The 18653-nt window shown below is 39.8% G+C and overlaps 1 protein-coding gene across 1 annotated transcript; it reads right to left on the bottom strand.

Annotated features, from left to right (window-relative positions):
• Nucleotides 1-1608: 1608 nt before the first annotated feature.
• On the bottom strand, nucleotides 1609-5974 carry LOC145877538 (C-type lectin lectoxin-Thr1-like). The gene is made up of 6 exons (XM_082973245.1): nucleotides 5911-5974; nucleotides 5701-5801; nucleotides 4177-4304; nucleotides 3555-3704; nucleotides 2355-2463; nucleotides 1609-2110 (listed from the first exon to the last, which is right to left on the bottom strand). Exons 2-6 carry the CDS (start codon nucleotides 5771-5773, stop codon nucleotides 1965-1967), a joined length of 606 nt encoding a protein of 201 aa, XP_082829371.1. The 5' UTR covers nucleotides 5774-5801; nucleotides 5911-5974; the 3' UTR covers nucleotides 1609-1964.
• Between the last annotated feature and the right edge of the window lie 12679 nt (nucleotides 5975-18653).

Raw genomic sequence — 18653 nt, 5'->3', positions numbered from 1 at the left:
GGAGATAAGGCTAGATAAGGCAGTTGCCTAAACCTGATTGCACTGCATTCCCCAGCACCTGCATTTTAGAGCCAACCTCACTCTCACCTTGATTTCAATTGCACAGTCAAAAATTACTCTTGTACCATTAGTGGAAGAGCAAGTTGTGTTTCAGCTGCGGTTTGTGGCTGAACTAACCTCATGAACATGTTTTAGGACAAATAAACCATCATTTATCAAGGAATGTAAAACTCATTCTCTACACATTATCTTACTACAATTTATTTCACATTGACATAATAATAATAATAATATAATGTGCCATTTAGCAGACACTTTTATCCAAAGCGTCTTACAGTCATGCGTGAATACATTTTACATGTGGGTGGTCCCAGGAATCAAACCCACTACCCTGGTGTTACAAGCACCCTGCTCTACCAACTGAGCAATTTTGAAAGTCGTACACCCTTATAATACTAGGCTGTGCCATGCAGGGCAATTTTGTAGACAGATGTCCTAAATGATCAACTCTAAATTGAACAGGGTAATATATTAACTCTCACCATCGAAAACAAGACTAGGTTAGCCTAGGCTACAGTGGAAGTCCAATATTTCTTTAGCATTTCCATGTAAAACAAGGCTATTCATTAGAAATCATTCAATTATGGAAACATCTTCATTTACAATCATTTCTGTAGCCTAATTTCACCAATCGAGCTCCATAAAATAGAAACCTGGAAGGCAAATAATACAAATGTTTTCATGTAACTACAATCTCATCTTTATTTAGGCTACATTAATCCTTGCAATTCCACATGAGAAACCCTCGTGTTTATAAGGAATCACAGCATTTGTACAATTTGACAGTTTACCTGTAATGAGGGCGAAGTCTGCAATTCTAATAACAAGATAAACATATTTTGGCCATATGTAAAGAAGCACGCCACATTGGTTCATGTGTCTAAAACCGCACCGGCCCCCTTCCCATTATTTATCAGAGGTTGCTGATTGGACAGACACTTGACTTGTTAACAGTTTTGCAGCAATTCAGCTGAACTCATTCTTGTTTGGACAGAGCAATCACGTTTAACCTAATGCACAGCTGCGCTCTAAACCAACGATGTGACTGATTTGAGTATAATCTTTCTAAAGCAGAGCTAAGCTAACGACGCTACAATAGCGTCTACTTGTTTTTAAAATAAGTGGCCTTGCGTGAAAATGTATTGAAGTCCAATCACTCATGCTCTCTGTTTGGGTGCACTACTCCAACAGGGCAATGAATGGGAAGGTATGGGATTTCATTCTAAATCTATGGGTTCAACCTATTGTCCATCTCTAACCTGTCAAGGCTGCTTCAGCCCCTCACTCTGATGCAGCATCCTTTAATCTTATAGTGGATGTTAACTAAAGTATCATCTATTCGTGGCATGTTGTCCCAACCAGCACATATCCATTTAGGGAATTGAATTGGGTTCATCTCATTTGAAGTGCATTACTTACTGTCTGTCTACATAGTAAGTGAATAGTTGTGGTAAATGTATAGGCCTACAGCTGCATGAGGAATCACAAGAGGGAATTGTGGAGACACTTGTTGAATCGCCAGTTTAGAAAAGAGAGGGAGGTCATGGATAAGATGGATGAAAATATTCATTTTTATTTGCTAACCAAGCAATGCGTAATGTCTCATCTTCCAAACAACTGAAGCAATATCAACACCATTCATCCAGAAAATAGATTGGGTTACATTGTTTTCTGACAAAATATAGTATTCTCAAATGCAATGTGTTTAGAATATTCAAATACAACCAGTATCAGAAATTCATACTTTGGGTGGATTGAAACTGACTGTGATGTGGAAATCTTTAATCCAACAAAAGCTTTGTCTTTGAGCCATGGGTTTTCTCTAACGTTTTACAGGGTCCTGGTGTCGTTGTGATGTCTGAGACTAAAGCTATATAAGGCAAAGCATATCTGACAGGTATATACTACTCATCTGTCATCGGATTCAACTGAGACACCTCAGGCTCCAATCTATCGGTATCTTCCACTCTTGGGCAGCCTCCGTCAGGTTTAAAGGCACACACAAAGAAGTTCTTCTGGCTACATGGTTTATCATTCCATTTGCCGGTTTCTGAGAAGATGAATAGAGATGGAGACGTTAAATGAAAGAAATGTATAGTATTCTTAGAATATGTCATGATATGTCAGAAACAAAAATAAAATGAAACATTTTCTTGCCTCCCACCCCCACAACACCTTTTGGAATAAAAAAAAAGGTCCCAGAATATTCTAGAAGAAGTGCCAGTACTCAAGCAGTAGAAATGTAAAGGTTTCACCAGCACAATTCCAACCACAGCCAGTTATCCCTTGCTTACCGAGCCAGTTCATCTCCATGCAACGTCCATCACCGGATGGTTGCTTGGGTTCCTGAATCCAGGCAAAGAAATCCATATTAGACCCATCGGCCCAGAGGAAGTTGCTAGCCTGTGAGAGAGAGAGAGCAGGACATATAACTGACCAAAACATAGGGGCAAGCAAGGGGGTATAACTGGTGTTGCCCACCTGCTTTTGCTAATGATGGCCAATTTGAACAGTGAACACTACTTGTTTTGAGATTCATTTTAGTCAGTTCATATTAGTGATGGGCACCGATATCAAAAAGTTGATGTCAATACAGTTGCATTTTTTCCCCAAACAATATTGATATACAATGAGTGTAAACAACATTAGGAACACCTGCTCTTCCCATGACATAGACTGACCAGGTGAATCCAGGTTAAAGCTATGATCCCTTATCGATGTCACTTGTTAAATATACTTACATTTGTATAGATGAAGGAAGGGAGACAGGCTAAAGAAGGATTTTTAAGCCTTGAGACAATTGAGTCATGGATTGTGTATATGTGCCATTCAGAGGGTGAATGGACAAGACAAAATATTTAGGTGCCTTTGAACGAGGTATGGTAGTAGGTGGCAGGCGCACTGGTTTGAGTGTGTGAATAAAAGTAACACTGCTTGGTTTTTCATGCTCAACAGTTTCCCGTGTGTATCAAGAATGGTCCACCACCCAAAGGACATCCAGCCAACTTGACACAACTGTGGGAAGCATTGGAGTCAACATTTCCCTTGCCAGCATCCCTGTGGAATGCTTTCAAAACCAATATTAGGAAGGTGTTCCTAATGTTTATACACTCAGTGTATGTACTGGCTTCATGACAACCTTGCAACCACATGAATGTTCACTTTTCTGTTGACTTCCACGGTTCTATGAAGTCTAGACAACGGCTTGCTGATTGCCCATTGGACCAGGTGTGAATGTTCTAGAAGCCTAAACCCACCCAACCAGTTTCCATCCATTGTCGATGGCCCAATAGCAGGCAATTATGTATGCTCAGTTGAGAGCCTGTGAGAAGGTCTGTAAGAGGCACAATCATGTATACCCTTTTACATAAAAGTGTATGTTAACAGGAAGGGATAAACCAATATCACGATATGCCTTGCTCATATTGATACATCAAGCAATATCGATATCATGGATTTTGGTGCCCACCACTAGTTCTTATGATTATTAACACCTGTGAAGGGTCAGTTAGTGCATAACCACCGAGCCAGATGCGAGGGTTTGGTCGGCTGCTCCACTGAGTGAATTCATCCAGGGCATTGTTTTCCTCAGCATTGTGGGTTGATACCAGATGAGCACCAGTCTTCACAGATTTGCAGTGATTCTGTGTGATGTAGACATTAAGGAAACAGAGAAAACATATTTAGAGTTGGATTAATATTGATGATGCTTTGAGAGTTACTTATGGAGGTAAAATCACACAGCAGATATAGACCCAGTGGGCACAAACTTGTTAAATCAAATCAAAGTTGTTACCATGTCGTTTCAATCAAAAAATCTATGTTTTTCCTTCTGATGACATTGAATCAATGTGGAAAACTGGTTGGATTAGGAAAAAGTCATTAGCGTACAGTACAGGAATTTAGGATTTTTTTTCACCCAAAGTTTAACCTAAATCCAATGACATGGTTCAAATTGTTGTTTATTTCACTTTGAATTCACGATACTTGACAACTCAATCCATCAAAACTAGATGTGACATCTGTGCCCAGTGGTGAGGTACACTACTGTATGTCTACCTTTAACTGAGACATCATGGATACGTGGGATAAAACCTGAGAGAAGTCTGAATTTACCTCAGCTGACGTATAGTCCAACATCTGGTTGAAGTGCTTAATACAGTAGGACCCCAGTTTGTACCAAGCAGCATGACCAGTGCATTGCTCAATGACATAATTCTCTAGTAGTTTAACTGTTGAATTATCTAAAAGAGGGAGAACAAGAGAGATAGGAGAGAGAAAACAAGTGATACAAACAGACAGAGCTAATAATATAGCAAGTAAAACAGAGGTAAGGCTGTAGGGGAGAGTGGGGTACGTTGTGCCAACGGGTTAGTTGAGCAACCCCTTGTTTCTAGGAAACCATACACGACATTAATTAAATGAATGTGACCAAACATTTAGGAAGTGGTCATCATTTCATGAAGGAAGAAACATGGAGAAAGTGTTGCTAGTTCCAAAAAACGGAATTCCACAAAGTCAAATAAATGTATTGTGTTATAGATTTCATGGTGCTTGTATCTAAAACAAAATAGGTTGTTTTAAGACTCTTTCATATATCAGTTGGGGTCTCTATAAGCAACAAAATGAGGTCCTAAACCTAGCATGAAAGTGCATCCCTGTAGCTGCATGAGCTAATACAGTCAAAATGGTTGCTTTGGGGTAAATTGTGTCATTTGGCCAGGGACAAGTTAAGCCAATAGCTCAACACACCCCATACAAATGCTAATTACATTTAGTCAGTTTTATACATAATATGCATAGTATTTTTTCCATTTGTCATGCATATGAACTCAAGGTAGTGTCTGCTCTGTAGCAATAAAAATGCACGATCATGCCCCGTGTATACAAATGCAAAACAAGCAGGGGTCTAGCCTCCCTTGAGGTTCTTGAAAGAGCAGCCAAGGAAGTGAGAGAAGGGAAAAAGTCCATTCAAGCAGCAGTTAGGGAGGAAAAATTGACAGAGTGACACTGAAGAGGAACATTGACAAACAAGAAAACAAACATGTTCCTGTGAGAAAGAGAGGCTTTGATAGAGTCTGATAGAGTCATGACATGGAGTCTGATCTTATTAAACATATCAAGAATCCGGCAGACATTTTCATGGGTTTAGTAGACTCAAATGTAGAGAACTTGCCTATGAATTGGCACAACATCCCCGTTCAAGACAGCTGGCGGCTCAACTTACCCATTCTCTATTACCCCATACCCTGAGACCTCTTTTTTTGGACAAGCTATGTTTTCAAAACTGTTATGTTTACATGAATTCTGATTATTTCCAGGGATACACAACATCTTGAGATATATGTAGATATATTTGTTAGAAAGAATACTATGATGTAGTGATGCTGAATGTAAAAAATGACTCAACATACCCCCTACCACTTCTGAGTAGTTTACATTAGAAATATGTTACTCTGTGACTTAAGTCAATTCCTTATAAACAGACTATCTTAACTGGAAATGTTTAACCAACCTCTTTCATAATTTGGTTATTTTACCCCTAAAGACAATTAAAACTGAAAACAACACCACTTCCAAACTCAAAGTATACAGTAGCCACTCTGGGTTTGACATGATCATGATAGCATTGATGCTCACCTGCAAAGGTATGGGGGCAGGGGTGGGCAGAGGCCCCGAGGAACATCATCGCCAGAACGAGTAGGACCTTCATCTTGTCTTCTGTCTGTCTGTCTCTCTATCTGTTTGTTTGTATTGATTAACACAGGTAAAAGAGCATAAGTTAGCTAAAGGAGAAAAATAAAAGATTGATGCAAAAAATGGATACAAGAAGTAAAACAATTGTCTTACCAAAGTGTGAACTCTTTCTTTTCTATTCTTTTGACTTTCTAATTCTTTCACTCACCGCTCTCTGCTTTTATAGTGTATCTGTCTCATACCCCTCCTCTATCTCCTCTTCACCTCTGCATGCTTCCTTGTTTGTCTCTATCCTTATAAGGTCTGTTGTTTTGGTTTGTTTTTAATTCAGTACCTTATGAGTACAATTAACCATTTAAAAGCATTTCAGAAGATATGACAAAATGTCATAACAACGAAGAAAGTTCATCATATTTTATCATCTTAAAATGTAGTAGCCTATTGAGCATATTTGAAGTTAGGCTTATCATGAAGTGGAGTTGTGCATTCCAACACAATATTGGCCCGCTAGAGAGAAGAGATGTGTCAATTATAATTTTATGTTGGTATATTTATTTGACGTTAGATTGTTGAATAGAAGACATGTTCACTGGCTTTAACTGGGTTCATGTCAACATTTAATGTATTTTTTATGTAACCTTCATTTAACCAGGCCAAATAGAACACATAGATTCTGAAGGATTTGACAAATAAGCAAAGTGTTTTGCATTGCTATTTTGAATGACATTTTCAAATCAAACTTTATTTACACAACGTTAGCATTTGGAGACAATGGGCAGGTCAACAAAAGCATGGATCGCAGTCTTAGACTGCTTACAAGGTAAGGAAACCAATATTACATTTTGTGATTTGAGTGAACTATCCCATTAAGACAGAGTTGAGTTGGGATATTTACTCACTCATGGCATCATTGGACTGTCCTGTTTTTTTGGTTTTTATCTTTATGCTCTGCATAGGCCTATGGCACCTGGTAACCCTAGGCCTTGACCTGAGTAGTTCACAACAGATGTGTGTGGGGTTTGAAAAGAACAGGGATAAATGCACAATATTACAGATTGATTTGGTCTGTGAAACTATTCATTAATATGCAAACTCAACTCTGTTTTAATCTTAGATATCAAATGGACACGTTTGTGGCTGCATCACATCCGGCCGTGGTTGGGAGTCCCATAGGGCGGTGCACAATTGGCCCAGCATCGTCCGAGTTTGGCTGGGGTAGGCCATCATTGTACATAAGAATTTGTTCTTAAAACTGACTTGCCTAGTTAAATAAAAATAACAAAAATATTAATAATAATCTGTTCTACACAACGCATTTCTATCTGAACATTTCATAATATACTGTAATCATTAACTTCACCCTCCTGGTCAGCTACTCCTCCCACACATTACACCAATAGACATTAGGGTGTATTGGTATTTGTCCCCATCGGATTCCTAAATATTGGTATAAGGCCAGGTCCAAAAAAGTCGGGCAAATATTATTGATGAATGAAGATATTTGTAGCAATGCATGATGTCTCAAATTAAAATAACTGAAGCAATATCAACATCATTCATTATGAAAATAGATTCACAAAGAGCAAGAAATCGATGTACAGAAGTCTCAAGTACACTGTGTTTAGCCTTTTTAAACACAGTCCTTTTTGTAAAATCTTGACTGTGATGGAAATCTTGAACTGACAAAGGCTTTGTCTTTGAACCATGGGCTTTCTCTAACATTTTGTAGAGTTTTGGTGTGGTTGTGATGTCTGAGACTAAGCTATAAGGTGAAAGGTATCTGACAGTGCAGAGGTACTGGTGAGGCTATGGGAGAACAGACAGACAGAGACCAAGCATGAGGACAGAAGCAGTTGGGGGGCCATGACAACTCTTCTGGATTTTATCATGATGATCAATTTGAATAGTGAACACAAGCAGCTGTTATAGTGTCTTTAGTTTAGCTGCGTTTTAGCCTTCAAAAGTGGTTCAGACCCACATTTTAGGAGATAAGGCTAGATAAGGCAGTTGCCTAAACCTGATTGCACTGCATTCCCCAGCACCTGCATTTTAGAGCCAACCTCACTCTCACCTTGATTTCAATTGCACAGTCAGAAACCACTTACGTACCATTCGTTTTTGAGCAATTTGTGTTTCAGCTGCGGTTTGTGCCTGAACTATTGTCATGAGCAGGTTTTGGAACGATAAATATATTTTATCAAGGAATGTAAGACTCATTCTCTACACATTATGTTATTTAGATTCAACATTTATTCATTTCACCTTGACGTAATAATAATATAATATAATGTGCCATTTAGCAGACATTTTTATCCAAAGCATTTCCCAGTCATGCGTGAATACATTTTAAGTAATGGTGGTCCCAGGAATCAAACCCACTACCCTGGCATTACAAGCGCCCTGATCTACCAACCGAGCAATTTTGAAAGACGTGCACCCTTATAATACTAGGCTGTGCCATGCCAGTCTCTGTTTGGGTGCACTACTCCAACAGGGCAATGAATGGGAAGGTATGGGATTTCATTCTAAATCTATGGGTTCAACCTATTGTCCATCTCTAACCTGTCAAGGCTGCTTCAGCCCCTCACTCTGATGCAGCATCCTTTAATCTTATAGTGGATGTTAACTAAAGTATCATCTATTCGTGGCATGTTGTCCCAACCAGCACATATCAAATCAAATCAAAATTGATTTGTCACATGCGCCGAATACAACAGGTGTAGGTAGACCTTAGCGTGAAATGCTTGCTTACTAAGCCAACAATGCAGTTCAAGAAATAGAGTTAAGAAAATATTTACTAAATAAACTCAATTAAAAAATACAATAAAAAGTAACACAATAAAATAACAATATAGAGGCTATATACAGGGGGTACCGGTACCCAGTCAATGTGCGGGGGTTCAGGTTAGTTGAGGTCATTTGTACACGTAGGTAGGGGTAAATTGGCTATGCATAGATAATAACAACGAGTAGCAGCAGTGTAAAAACAAATCGTTCGGGTGGCCATTTGATTAATTGTTCAGCAGTCTTATGGCTTAGGGGTAGAAGCTGTTAAGGAGCCTTTTGGACCTAGACTTGGCGCTCCGGTACCGCTTGCCGTGCGGTAGCAGAGAGAACAGTCTATGACTTGGGTGACTGGAGTCTTTGACAATTTTTTGGGCTTTCCTTTGACACCGCTTAGTATATAGGTCCTGGATGGCAGGAAGCTTGGTCCCAGTGATGTACTGGGCTTTACGCATACCCTCTGCAGCGCATTACGGTCGAATGTCGAGCAGTTGCAGTACCAGGCGTTGATGCAACCGGTCAGGATGCTCTCGATGGTGCAGCTGTAGATTTTTTTGAGGATCTAGGGACCCATGCTAAATCTTTTCAGTCTCCTGAGGGGGAAAAGGTGTTGTCGTGCCCTCTTCAAGACTGTCTTGGTGTGTTTAGAACATGATAGTTTGTTGGTGATGTGGACACCAAGGAACTTGAAACTCTCCAGCTGCTCCACTACAGCCCTGTCGATGTGAATGGGGGCGTGTTCGGTCCTCCTTTTCCTGTAGTCCACGATCGTCTCCTTTGTCTTGCTCACGTTGAGGGAGAGGTTGTTGTCCTGGCACCACCCTGCCAGGTCTCTGACCTCGTCCCTGTAGGCTATCTCATCGTTGTCGGTGATGTTATTTGACAACTCAGTCAAATGTTAAATCAAAACTAGATGTTGAACTGACGTCTGTGCCCAGTGGTGAGGTACGCTACTGTATGTCTACCTTTAACTGAGACATCATGGGTATGTGGGATAAAACCTGAAATAAGTCTGAATTTACCTCAGCTGACGTATAGTCCAACCTCTGGTTGAAGTGCTTAACATTTTACATTTACATTTTAGTCATTTAGCAGACGCTCTTATCCAGAGCGACTTACAGTAGTGAATGCATACATTTCATACATTTTTTTTTTTCGTACTGGCCCCCCGTGGGAATCGAACCCACAACCCTGACGTTGCAAACACCATGCTCTACCAACTGAGCTACAGGGAAGGCTTGTAGCTCAGCACAGTAGGACCCCAGTTTGTACCAAGTAACATGGCCAGGGCATTGCTCAAATACAAAATCTTTGCTTGGGTCAACTGTTGCCTGATCTAAAAGAGTGAGAACAAGGGAGATAGGAGAAAGAAAATAAGTGATATTTAGGAAGAGGTCATCATTTCATGGAGTCTGTGAAGGAAGAAACCACATGGAAAAAGTGTTGTTAGTTCCAAAAAACAGATTTTCACAAAGTCAAATAAATGTATTGTGTTGTAGGTTTCATGGTGCTTGTATCCAAACCAAAGTAGATAATTTAAAGACTGTTTCATACATTAGTTGGGGTCTCTATAAGCTACAATATGAGGACCTGAACCTAGCATAAAAGTGCATCCCTGTAGCTGTGCGAGCTAATACAGTCAAAATGGTTGCTTTGGGGTAATTGTGTGATTTGGCCAGGGGCAAGTTAAGCCAATAAATAGCTCAGTACATTAACAAACAAGAAAACAAACATGTTCCTGTGAGAAAGAGAGGCTTTGATAGAGTCTGATAGAGTCATGACATGGAGTCTGATCTTATTAAACATATCAAGAATCCGGCAGACATTTTCATGGGCTTAGTAGACTCAAATGTAGAGAACTTGCCTATGAATTGGCACAACATCCCCGTTCAAGACAACTGGCGGCTCAACTTACCCATTCTCTATTACCCCATACCCTGAGACCTCTTTTTTTGGACAAGCTATGTTTTCAAAACTGTTATGTTTACATGAATTCTGATTATTTCCAGGGATACACAACATCTTGAGATATATGTAGATATTTTTGTTAGAAAGAATACTATATTTCCCCTGACATAGTGATGCTGAATGTAAAAAATAGCTCAACATTAAAGTGAAAAGCCATATCTCAGACTGGCCAATAAAAATATAAGATTAAGATGGGCAAAATAACACAGACACTGGACAGAGGAACTCTGCCTAGAAGGCCAGCATCCCGGAGTCGCCTCTTCACTGTTGATGTTGAGACTGGTGTTTTACAGGTACTATTTAATGAAGCTGCCAGTTGAGGACTTGTGAGGCATCTGTTTCTCAAACTAGACACTCTAATGTACTTGTCCTCTTGCTCAGTTGTGTACCGAGGCCTCCCACTCCTCTTTCTATTCTGATTAGAGCCAGTTTGCGCTGTTCTGTGAAGGGAGAGGTTCACAGCGTTGTACCAGATCTTCAGTTTCTTGGCAATTTTTTGCATGGAATAGACATAATTTCTCCGAACAAGAATAGACTGACGACTTTCAGAAGAAAGTTATCTTGTTAGGGACAGGGGGCAGCATTGGGAAGCTTGGATGAAGGAGGTGCCCAATGTAAACTGCCTGTTACTCAGGCCCAGAAGCTAAGATATGCATATAATTGGTAGTATTGGATAGAAAACACTCTAACGTTTCCAAAACAGTTAAAATAATGTCTGTGAGTACAACAGAACTGATATGGCAGGCGAAAACCTGAGACAAATCCATCCAGGAAGTGGAAATATTTTGATGTGGCTGTTTTTCAATTCAATGCCTATACAGAATGTAATGGGTTAGGACCCAGATTGCAGTTCCTATGGCTTCCACTAGATGTCAACAGTCTTTAGACATGCTTTCAGGCTTTTATTTTGAAAAACGATGAGTAAAAAGACCTTTTGGTCAGTGGACAGGGGAAGTAGGCAGAGCTGGATTGGGCGCGTGACTGTGGGCGCGCCGTTCGTTGTTTTTCCTTTCTATTGAAAATGATATTGTCTGGTTGAAATATTATTGATTATTTAGACAATAGACAACCTGAGGATTAATTATAAACATTGTTTGACATCTTTCGACGAACTTTACCGGTACTATTAGGATGTATTCGTCTGCCTGTTGTGACCGCCTTTGAGCCAGTGGATTACTGAACAAAACGCACCAACAAAACTGAGTTTTTTGGATATAAAGAGGGACTTTATCGAACAAAACAAACATTTATTGTGTAACAGGGAGTCTTGTGAGGGCAACCAGATGAAGATTATCAAAGGTAAGTGATTCATTTTATCGATATTTCTGACTTTCTGACTCCTCTACTTGGCTGGAAAATGTTTGTATGCTTTTGTAAGCGGGGCACTGTCCAAAGATAATCGCATGGTATGCTTTCGCCGTAAAGCCTTTTTGAAATCTGACACAGCGGCTGGATTAACAAGAAGTAAATCTTTAAGCCGATGTATAACACTTGTATCATTATTAATGTTTATTATTACTATTTCTGTCATTTGAATTTGGCGCTCTGCAATTTCACCGGATGTTGTCTTTCCCAGAGAGGTTATTTGTTTCTGGCCATTTTGAGCCTGTAATCGAACCCACAAATCCACCCTACCTCCACCCTACCTGACACCCTAGACCCACTCCAATTTGCTTACCGCCCCAATAGGTCCACAGACGATGCAATTGCAATCACACTGGAAACTTCAGGAAACAGCAGAGGGAGCACCCCCCATCCACATCGACGGGACAGTAGTGGAGAAGGTGGGAAGTTGTTTAAGTTCCTCGGCATACACATCACGGACAAACTGAAATGGTCAACCCACATAGACAGTGTAGTGAAGAAGGCGCAACAGCGCCTGTCACCGAAAACACTCACAAACCTGTCCTGTCACCGAAAACACTCACAAACTTTTACAGATGCACAATCGAGAGCATCCTGTCGGGCTGTATCACCGCCTGGTATGGCAACTGCTCCGCCCACAACCGTAAGGCTTTCCAGAGGGTAGTGAGGTCTGCACAACGCATCACCGGGGGCAAACTACCTGCCCTCCAGGACACTTACACCACCCGATGTCACAGGAAGGCCAAAAAGATCACCAAGGACAACAACCACCTGAGCCACTGCCTGTTCACCCCGCTATCATCCAGAAGGCGAGGTCAGTACAGGTGCATCAAAGCTGGGACCGAGAGACTGAAAAACAGCTTCTATCTCAAGGACATCAGACTGTTAAACAACCATGACTAACATTGAGTAGCTGCTGCCAACATACTGACTCAATCTCTAGCCACTTTAATAATAAAAAATTGGATGTAATAAATGTTTCACTAGTCACTTAAACAATGCCACTTTATATAATGTTTACATACCCTACATTACTCATCTCATATGTATATACTGTACTCTATACCATCTGCTGCATCTTGCCAACGCAGCACGGCCATCGCTCATCTATATATTTATATGTACATATTCTTATTCATTCCTTTACACTTGTGTGTGTATAAGGTAGATGTTGTGAAATTGTTAGATTACTTGTTAGATATTACTGCACGGTCGGAACTAGAAGCACAAGCATTTCGCTACACTCGCATTAACATCTGCTAACCATGTGTTTGATGCTCCAGATACTCAACTAGTCTAAAGAAGGCCAGTTGTATTGCTTCTTTAATCAGAACAACAGTTTTCAGCTATGCTAACGTAATTGGAAAAGGGTTTTCTAATGATCAATTATCCTTTTAAAATGATAAACTTGGATTAGCTAACACAACGTGCCATTGGAACACAGGAGTGATGGTTGCTGATAATGGGCCTCTGTACGCCTATGTAGATATTCCATAAAAAATCTGCAGTTTCCAGCTACAATAGTCATTTACAACATTAACAATGTCTACACTGTATTTCTGATCGATTTGATGTTATTTTAATGGCCAAAAAAATTGTTTTTCTTTCAAAGTGACCCCAAACTTTTGAACCAGTGTATTTGCTTGATGTTAGGTTGTTGACCGACAGTAGAAGACAGGTTCACTGGCTTTAACTGGGATCATGTCAACATTTAATGTATTTTTTATGTAACCTTCATTTAACCAGGCAACTGAATTGTGCAATGACGACCTTGGAAGAGACAAAACGTCGCCTGTGTGGACAAGGGCTAGAATTAAAAATGAAAACACAATATAAGACAAAACGGACAACACAGACAGACGACACTGGCAACAGCGCAAAAACAACAACATAATCAAATCAACATTTTATTTGTCACATTCAAGTGTTTTAATTAGCACGTTCCCATTTTTAAACCTACGATTAAAGGGATAGTTCACCCAAATTACAACATTATATATTGCTTTCCTAATGTCAAGCTCTCAATGTGCGAGTTTGGAATGATAATGATACCATTCACGTGTCGCAATTTACTGCACTTGCGAGCTCCGGACAACACAAAATCGTCCCGAACAAAAGACTAGCATGTCAGAATTATCTGTCATAGATCTGCACATTTCGTGCTGTGTGAATACCTCTACAAGGGAGATTCTACACAATCGTTGTCTGTGGCCAATAGAAACATGACATGTGCTGTAGAACAGATTAATCAATTAGTTCATCTTTTTACAGCACAATAAGTTTAGCCTACATTCAGGATGTTTATGTGTATATTTCACACTGTTTTGTGAAAACAGCCAAATATATCCAAATCGGATTTTATTAACCACATTGTAGGCCAAATAGAACACATAGATTCTGAAGGATTTGACAAATAAGCTAATTGTTTTGCATTGCTATTTTGAATGACATTTTCAAATCAAACTTTATTTACACCAACGTTAGCGTTTGGAGACAGTGGGCAGGTCAACAAAAGCATGGATTGCAGTCTTAGACTGCTTACAGGGTAAGGAAACCAATATTACATTTTGTGATTTGAGTGAACTATCCCATTAAGACAGAGTTGAGTTGGGATATTTACTCACTCATGGCATCATTGGACCGTCCTGTTTTTTTGGTTTTTATCTTTATGCTCTGCATAGGCCTATGGCACCTGGTAACCCTAGGCCTTGACCTGAGTAGTTCACAACAGATGTGTGTGGGGTTTGAAAAGAACAGGGATAAATGCACAATATTACAGATTGATTTGGTCTGTGAAACTATTCATTAATATGCAAACTCAACTCTGTCTTAATCTTAGATATCAAATGGACACGTCATCAACCCAATGACTCTGCCAGTAAAGCCTGTCTCCTGTGCCAGCCTTCTCCCATTCCAAACATTGTCTGTTTACTTTACTTGACCTTGTTTTGTCCCTGCACCCACTCCATCCTCTCAATTCAGCAAATAGAGACATCAGTAGGAGTTCACTATCAGTTCCTCTAGTTTGCAATCACTAGGTCAATAGATACACAACACATGCTCTGCATATAATAATGTGCCATTTAGCAGACACTTTTATCCAAAGCGCCTTACAGTCATGCGTGAATACATTTTACATGTGGGTGGTCCCAGGAATCAAACCCACTACCCTGGCGTTACAAGCACCCTGCTCTACCAACTGAGCAATTTTGAAAGTCGTACACCCTTATGATACTAGGCTGTGCCATGCAGGGCAATTTTGTAGACAGATGTCCTAAATGATCAACTCTAAATTAAATAGGGTAATATGTTAATTCTAACCAATCGAAAACTAGGCTAGGTTAGCCTAGGCTACAGTGGAAGTCCAATATTTCTTTAGCATTTCCATGTAAAACAAGGCTATTCATTAGAAATCATTCAATTATGGAAACATCTTCATTTACAATCATTTCTGTAGCCTAATTTCACCAATCGAGCTCCATAAAATAGAAACCTGGAAGGCAAATAATACAAATGTTTTCATGTAACTACAATCTCATCTTTATTTAGGCTACATTAATCCTTGCAATTCCACATGAGAAACCCTCGTGTTTATAAGGAATCACAGCATTTGTACAATTTGACAGTTTACCTGGTAAGAATGGTAAGAATCAAACTAGTGAAGAACAGCCCATAGATTGTAAGAATCACACTAGTGAAGGACAGCCCAGAGATGGTAAGAATCACACTAGTGAAGGACAGCCCAGAGATGGTAAGAATCACACTAGTGAAGGACAGCCCATAGATGGTAAGAATCACACTAGTGAAGGACAGCCCATAGATGGTAAGAATCACACTAGTGAAGGACAGCCCAGAGATGGTAAGAATCACACTAGTGAAGGACAGCCCAGAGATGGTAAGAATCACACTAGTGAAGCACAGCCCAGAGATGGTAAGAATCACACTAGTGAAGGACAGCCCAGAGATGGTAAGAATCACACTAGTGAAGAACAGCCCAGAGATGTTAAGTGCATATATTTTCCACACACTGCCGCATTTAGTTATGAGAAATCAGTTTTTTTATGTGCCAAATGTTTGTATAGAGTATATATGAATGTATGATAGTAGTTGAAGATACAGTATATATGAATGTATGATAGTAGTATCACATCAGTATATATGGTAGTTGAACTTTTACCAGGTTATGTACAGTATATACTGTATTGAAATGAGGCTGCCAACATGCTGATAGAAATGTCATAGTAAACATGCCAGTAACTATACTATGTTTCTGTCTCACTCCTCTGCCAGGTTCTGGATGTCTATGCATCTGTTTCCTGTGTTGAGCTCCTGGAACCCCATGCATTGGACTCTGATGCCCAGTGCCAGGACTGGCTGAAGCAGGTGAAAAGACTGAAGGGGTCTATGGAGCTGGTCTGCTCCCAGAGAAGCCTGAAGCAGTATGGAGAGAGGAGCCGGGAACTGTTTGACTACATCTGGTGAGGGAAATGTCCCTTTGAAAGACTACAGAGGGCCATTTGACTTTCTTTATTCATTTTATTTTTTAAGAAAGTCAATATGCGTTGTGAAAGAGGTGAAGACCTTCACTGTATAAAGTTCTGAATTCAAGGTGCTAGTCCATCCACACATGTTGGAATGAAGTAATAAAGCAAGCATATCCATGATATTCAAAAAGCAAGAACAAAAATATATAGTATCAGTCAAAAATCTAGACACTTACTCATTGAAGGGTTTTTCTTTATTTTTACTATTTTCTACATTGTAGAATAAAAACTATGAAATAACACATAAGGAATCATGTAGTAACCAAATGAGTGTTAAACAAATCAAAATATATTTTAGATTCTTGAAAGTAGCCACCCTTTGCCTTGATGACAGCTTTGTACACTCTTGGCATTCCCTCAACCAGCTTCACCTGGAATGCTTTTCCGATAGTCTTGAATGAGTTCCGATATATGCTGAGCACTTGTTGGCTGCTTTTCCTTCATTCTGCGGTCCAACTCATCCCAAACCATCTCAATTGGGTTGAGGTCGGGTGATTGTGGAGGCCAGGTCATTTGATGCAGTACTCCGTCACTCTCATTCTTGGTCAAATAACCTTTACACAGCCTGGAGGTGTGTTGGTTCATTGTCATGTTGAAAAACAAAGGATAGTCCCACTAAGCACAAACCAGATGGGATGGCATATTGCTGCAGAATGCTATGGTAGCCATGCTGGTTAAGTGTGCCTTGAATTCTAAATAAATCACTGACAGTGTTACCATCAATGCACCCCCACACCTTCACACCTCCTCCTCCATGCTTCACGGTGGGAACCATACACCCGGAGATCATCTGTTCACCTACTCTGCGTCAAACAAAGACAAGGACAGATTTCCACCGGTCTAATGAACATTGCTCATGTTTCTTGATCCAAGAAAGTCTCTTCTTCTTGTTGGTGTCCTCTAGTCGTGGTTTCTTTGCAGCAATTCGACCATAAAGGCCTGATTCATGCAGTCTCCTCTGAACAGTTGATGTTGAGATGTGTCTCTTGAACTCTGTGAAGCATTTATTTGGGCTGCAATCTGAAGTGCCGCTAACTCTAATGAACGTATCCTCTGTAGCGAGGTAACTCTGGGTCTTCCTTTCCTGTGGCGGTCCTCACGAGAGCCAGTTTCATCATAGCGCTTGATGGTTTTTGCGACTGCACTTGAAGAAACCTTAATGTCTAAAACTAATGCTGGACTCTCGCTTCTCTTTGCTTCTTTGAGCTGTTCTTTCCATAATATGGACTTGGTCTTTTACCAAATAGCCCTATCTTCTGTATACCACCCCAACCTCGTCACAACACAACTGGTTGGCTCAAACGCGTTACGACAGAAAGAAATTCCACAAATTAACTTTGAACAAGGCACACCTGTTAATTGAAATGTATTCAAGGTGACTACCTCATGAAGCTGGTTGAGAGAATGCCAAGTGTGTGCGAAGCTGTCATCAAGGCAAAGGGTGGCTACTTTGAAGAATATCAAATATCAAATATATTTTGAATTAACACTTTTTTTGGTTACTACATGATTCCATATGTGTTATTTCATAGTTTTGATGTCTGTGTTTGTGTTTTGATACAATGTAGAACATAGTAAAACTTATATATAAAAAAATAAAAGCTAAGTAATTGTTTGTCTGAATTAACTTTCTCCCAGATATGGTTAATTCTTCCAGAATAAGTAAAGATTTGTCCTTGTTTGTTTTGTGTTTTTAGTAATCATTGGAACCGTATCTGCATCGTCTTTCTGTTTGTGGAACACATGCTGATAGGCTTTGAGTCTGAGGAGAGGGAGCTCAAGTCTCTGGTCCTTGATCACACTCGTACCATAGGCAAAGTGAGTTTATATCATATATTTTTGTTCTTTAAGTCAACATGCCACCAATTACATTTGTGCTTTGTTTATACTTCTACATAGTTTAAGTCTGATGGTTGCTAAACCTGAAATATGGGATGGAAATAAATGTAAATGTCAACCTGAGCTCTTGAACTATGTTAACGTATTGCAATTTTCTCATTGCATTGAACTTTGTGCGTAAAGGATAAATTCAGTATTTTACAAGTGAATGTTTAAACGGTTCCTAACCCTGGAACTTCAGCTAACTTTTGACACCACTAGCTAAAAACCAATGGGAGTAATGGGCGACAACTATGTCATTTAAAAAAAAAACATTCAACTGAAATCAACTCAATTGGTTGGATGTCATTTTAACTAATCTATGTGACTGCTAATTATCTCGTGTGGCAGATTCTG

Source organism: Salmo salar, chromosome 03 (assembly GCF_965601325.2).
Source record: "Salmo salar chromosome 03, fSalSal1, whole genome shotgun sequence".
Classification (NCBI taxonomy): domain Eukaryota; kingdom Metazoa; phylum Chordata; class Actinopteri; order Salmoniformes; family Salmonidae; genus Salmo; species Salmo salar.
This window is presented reverse-complemented; position numbering and strand designations above follow the sequence as displayed.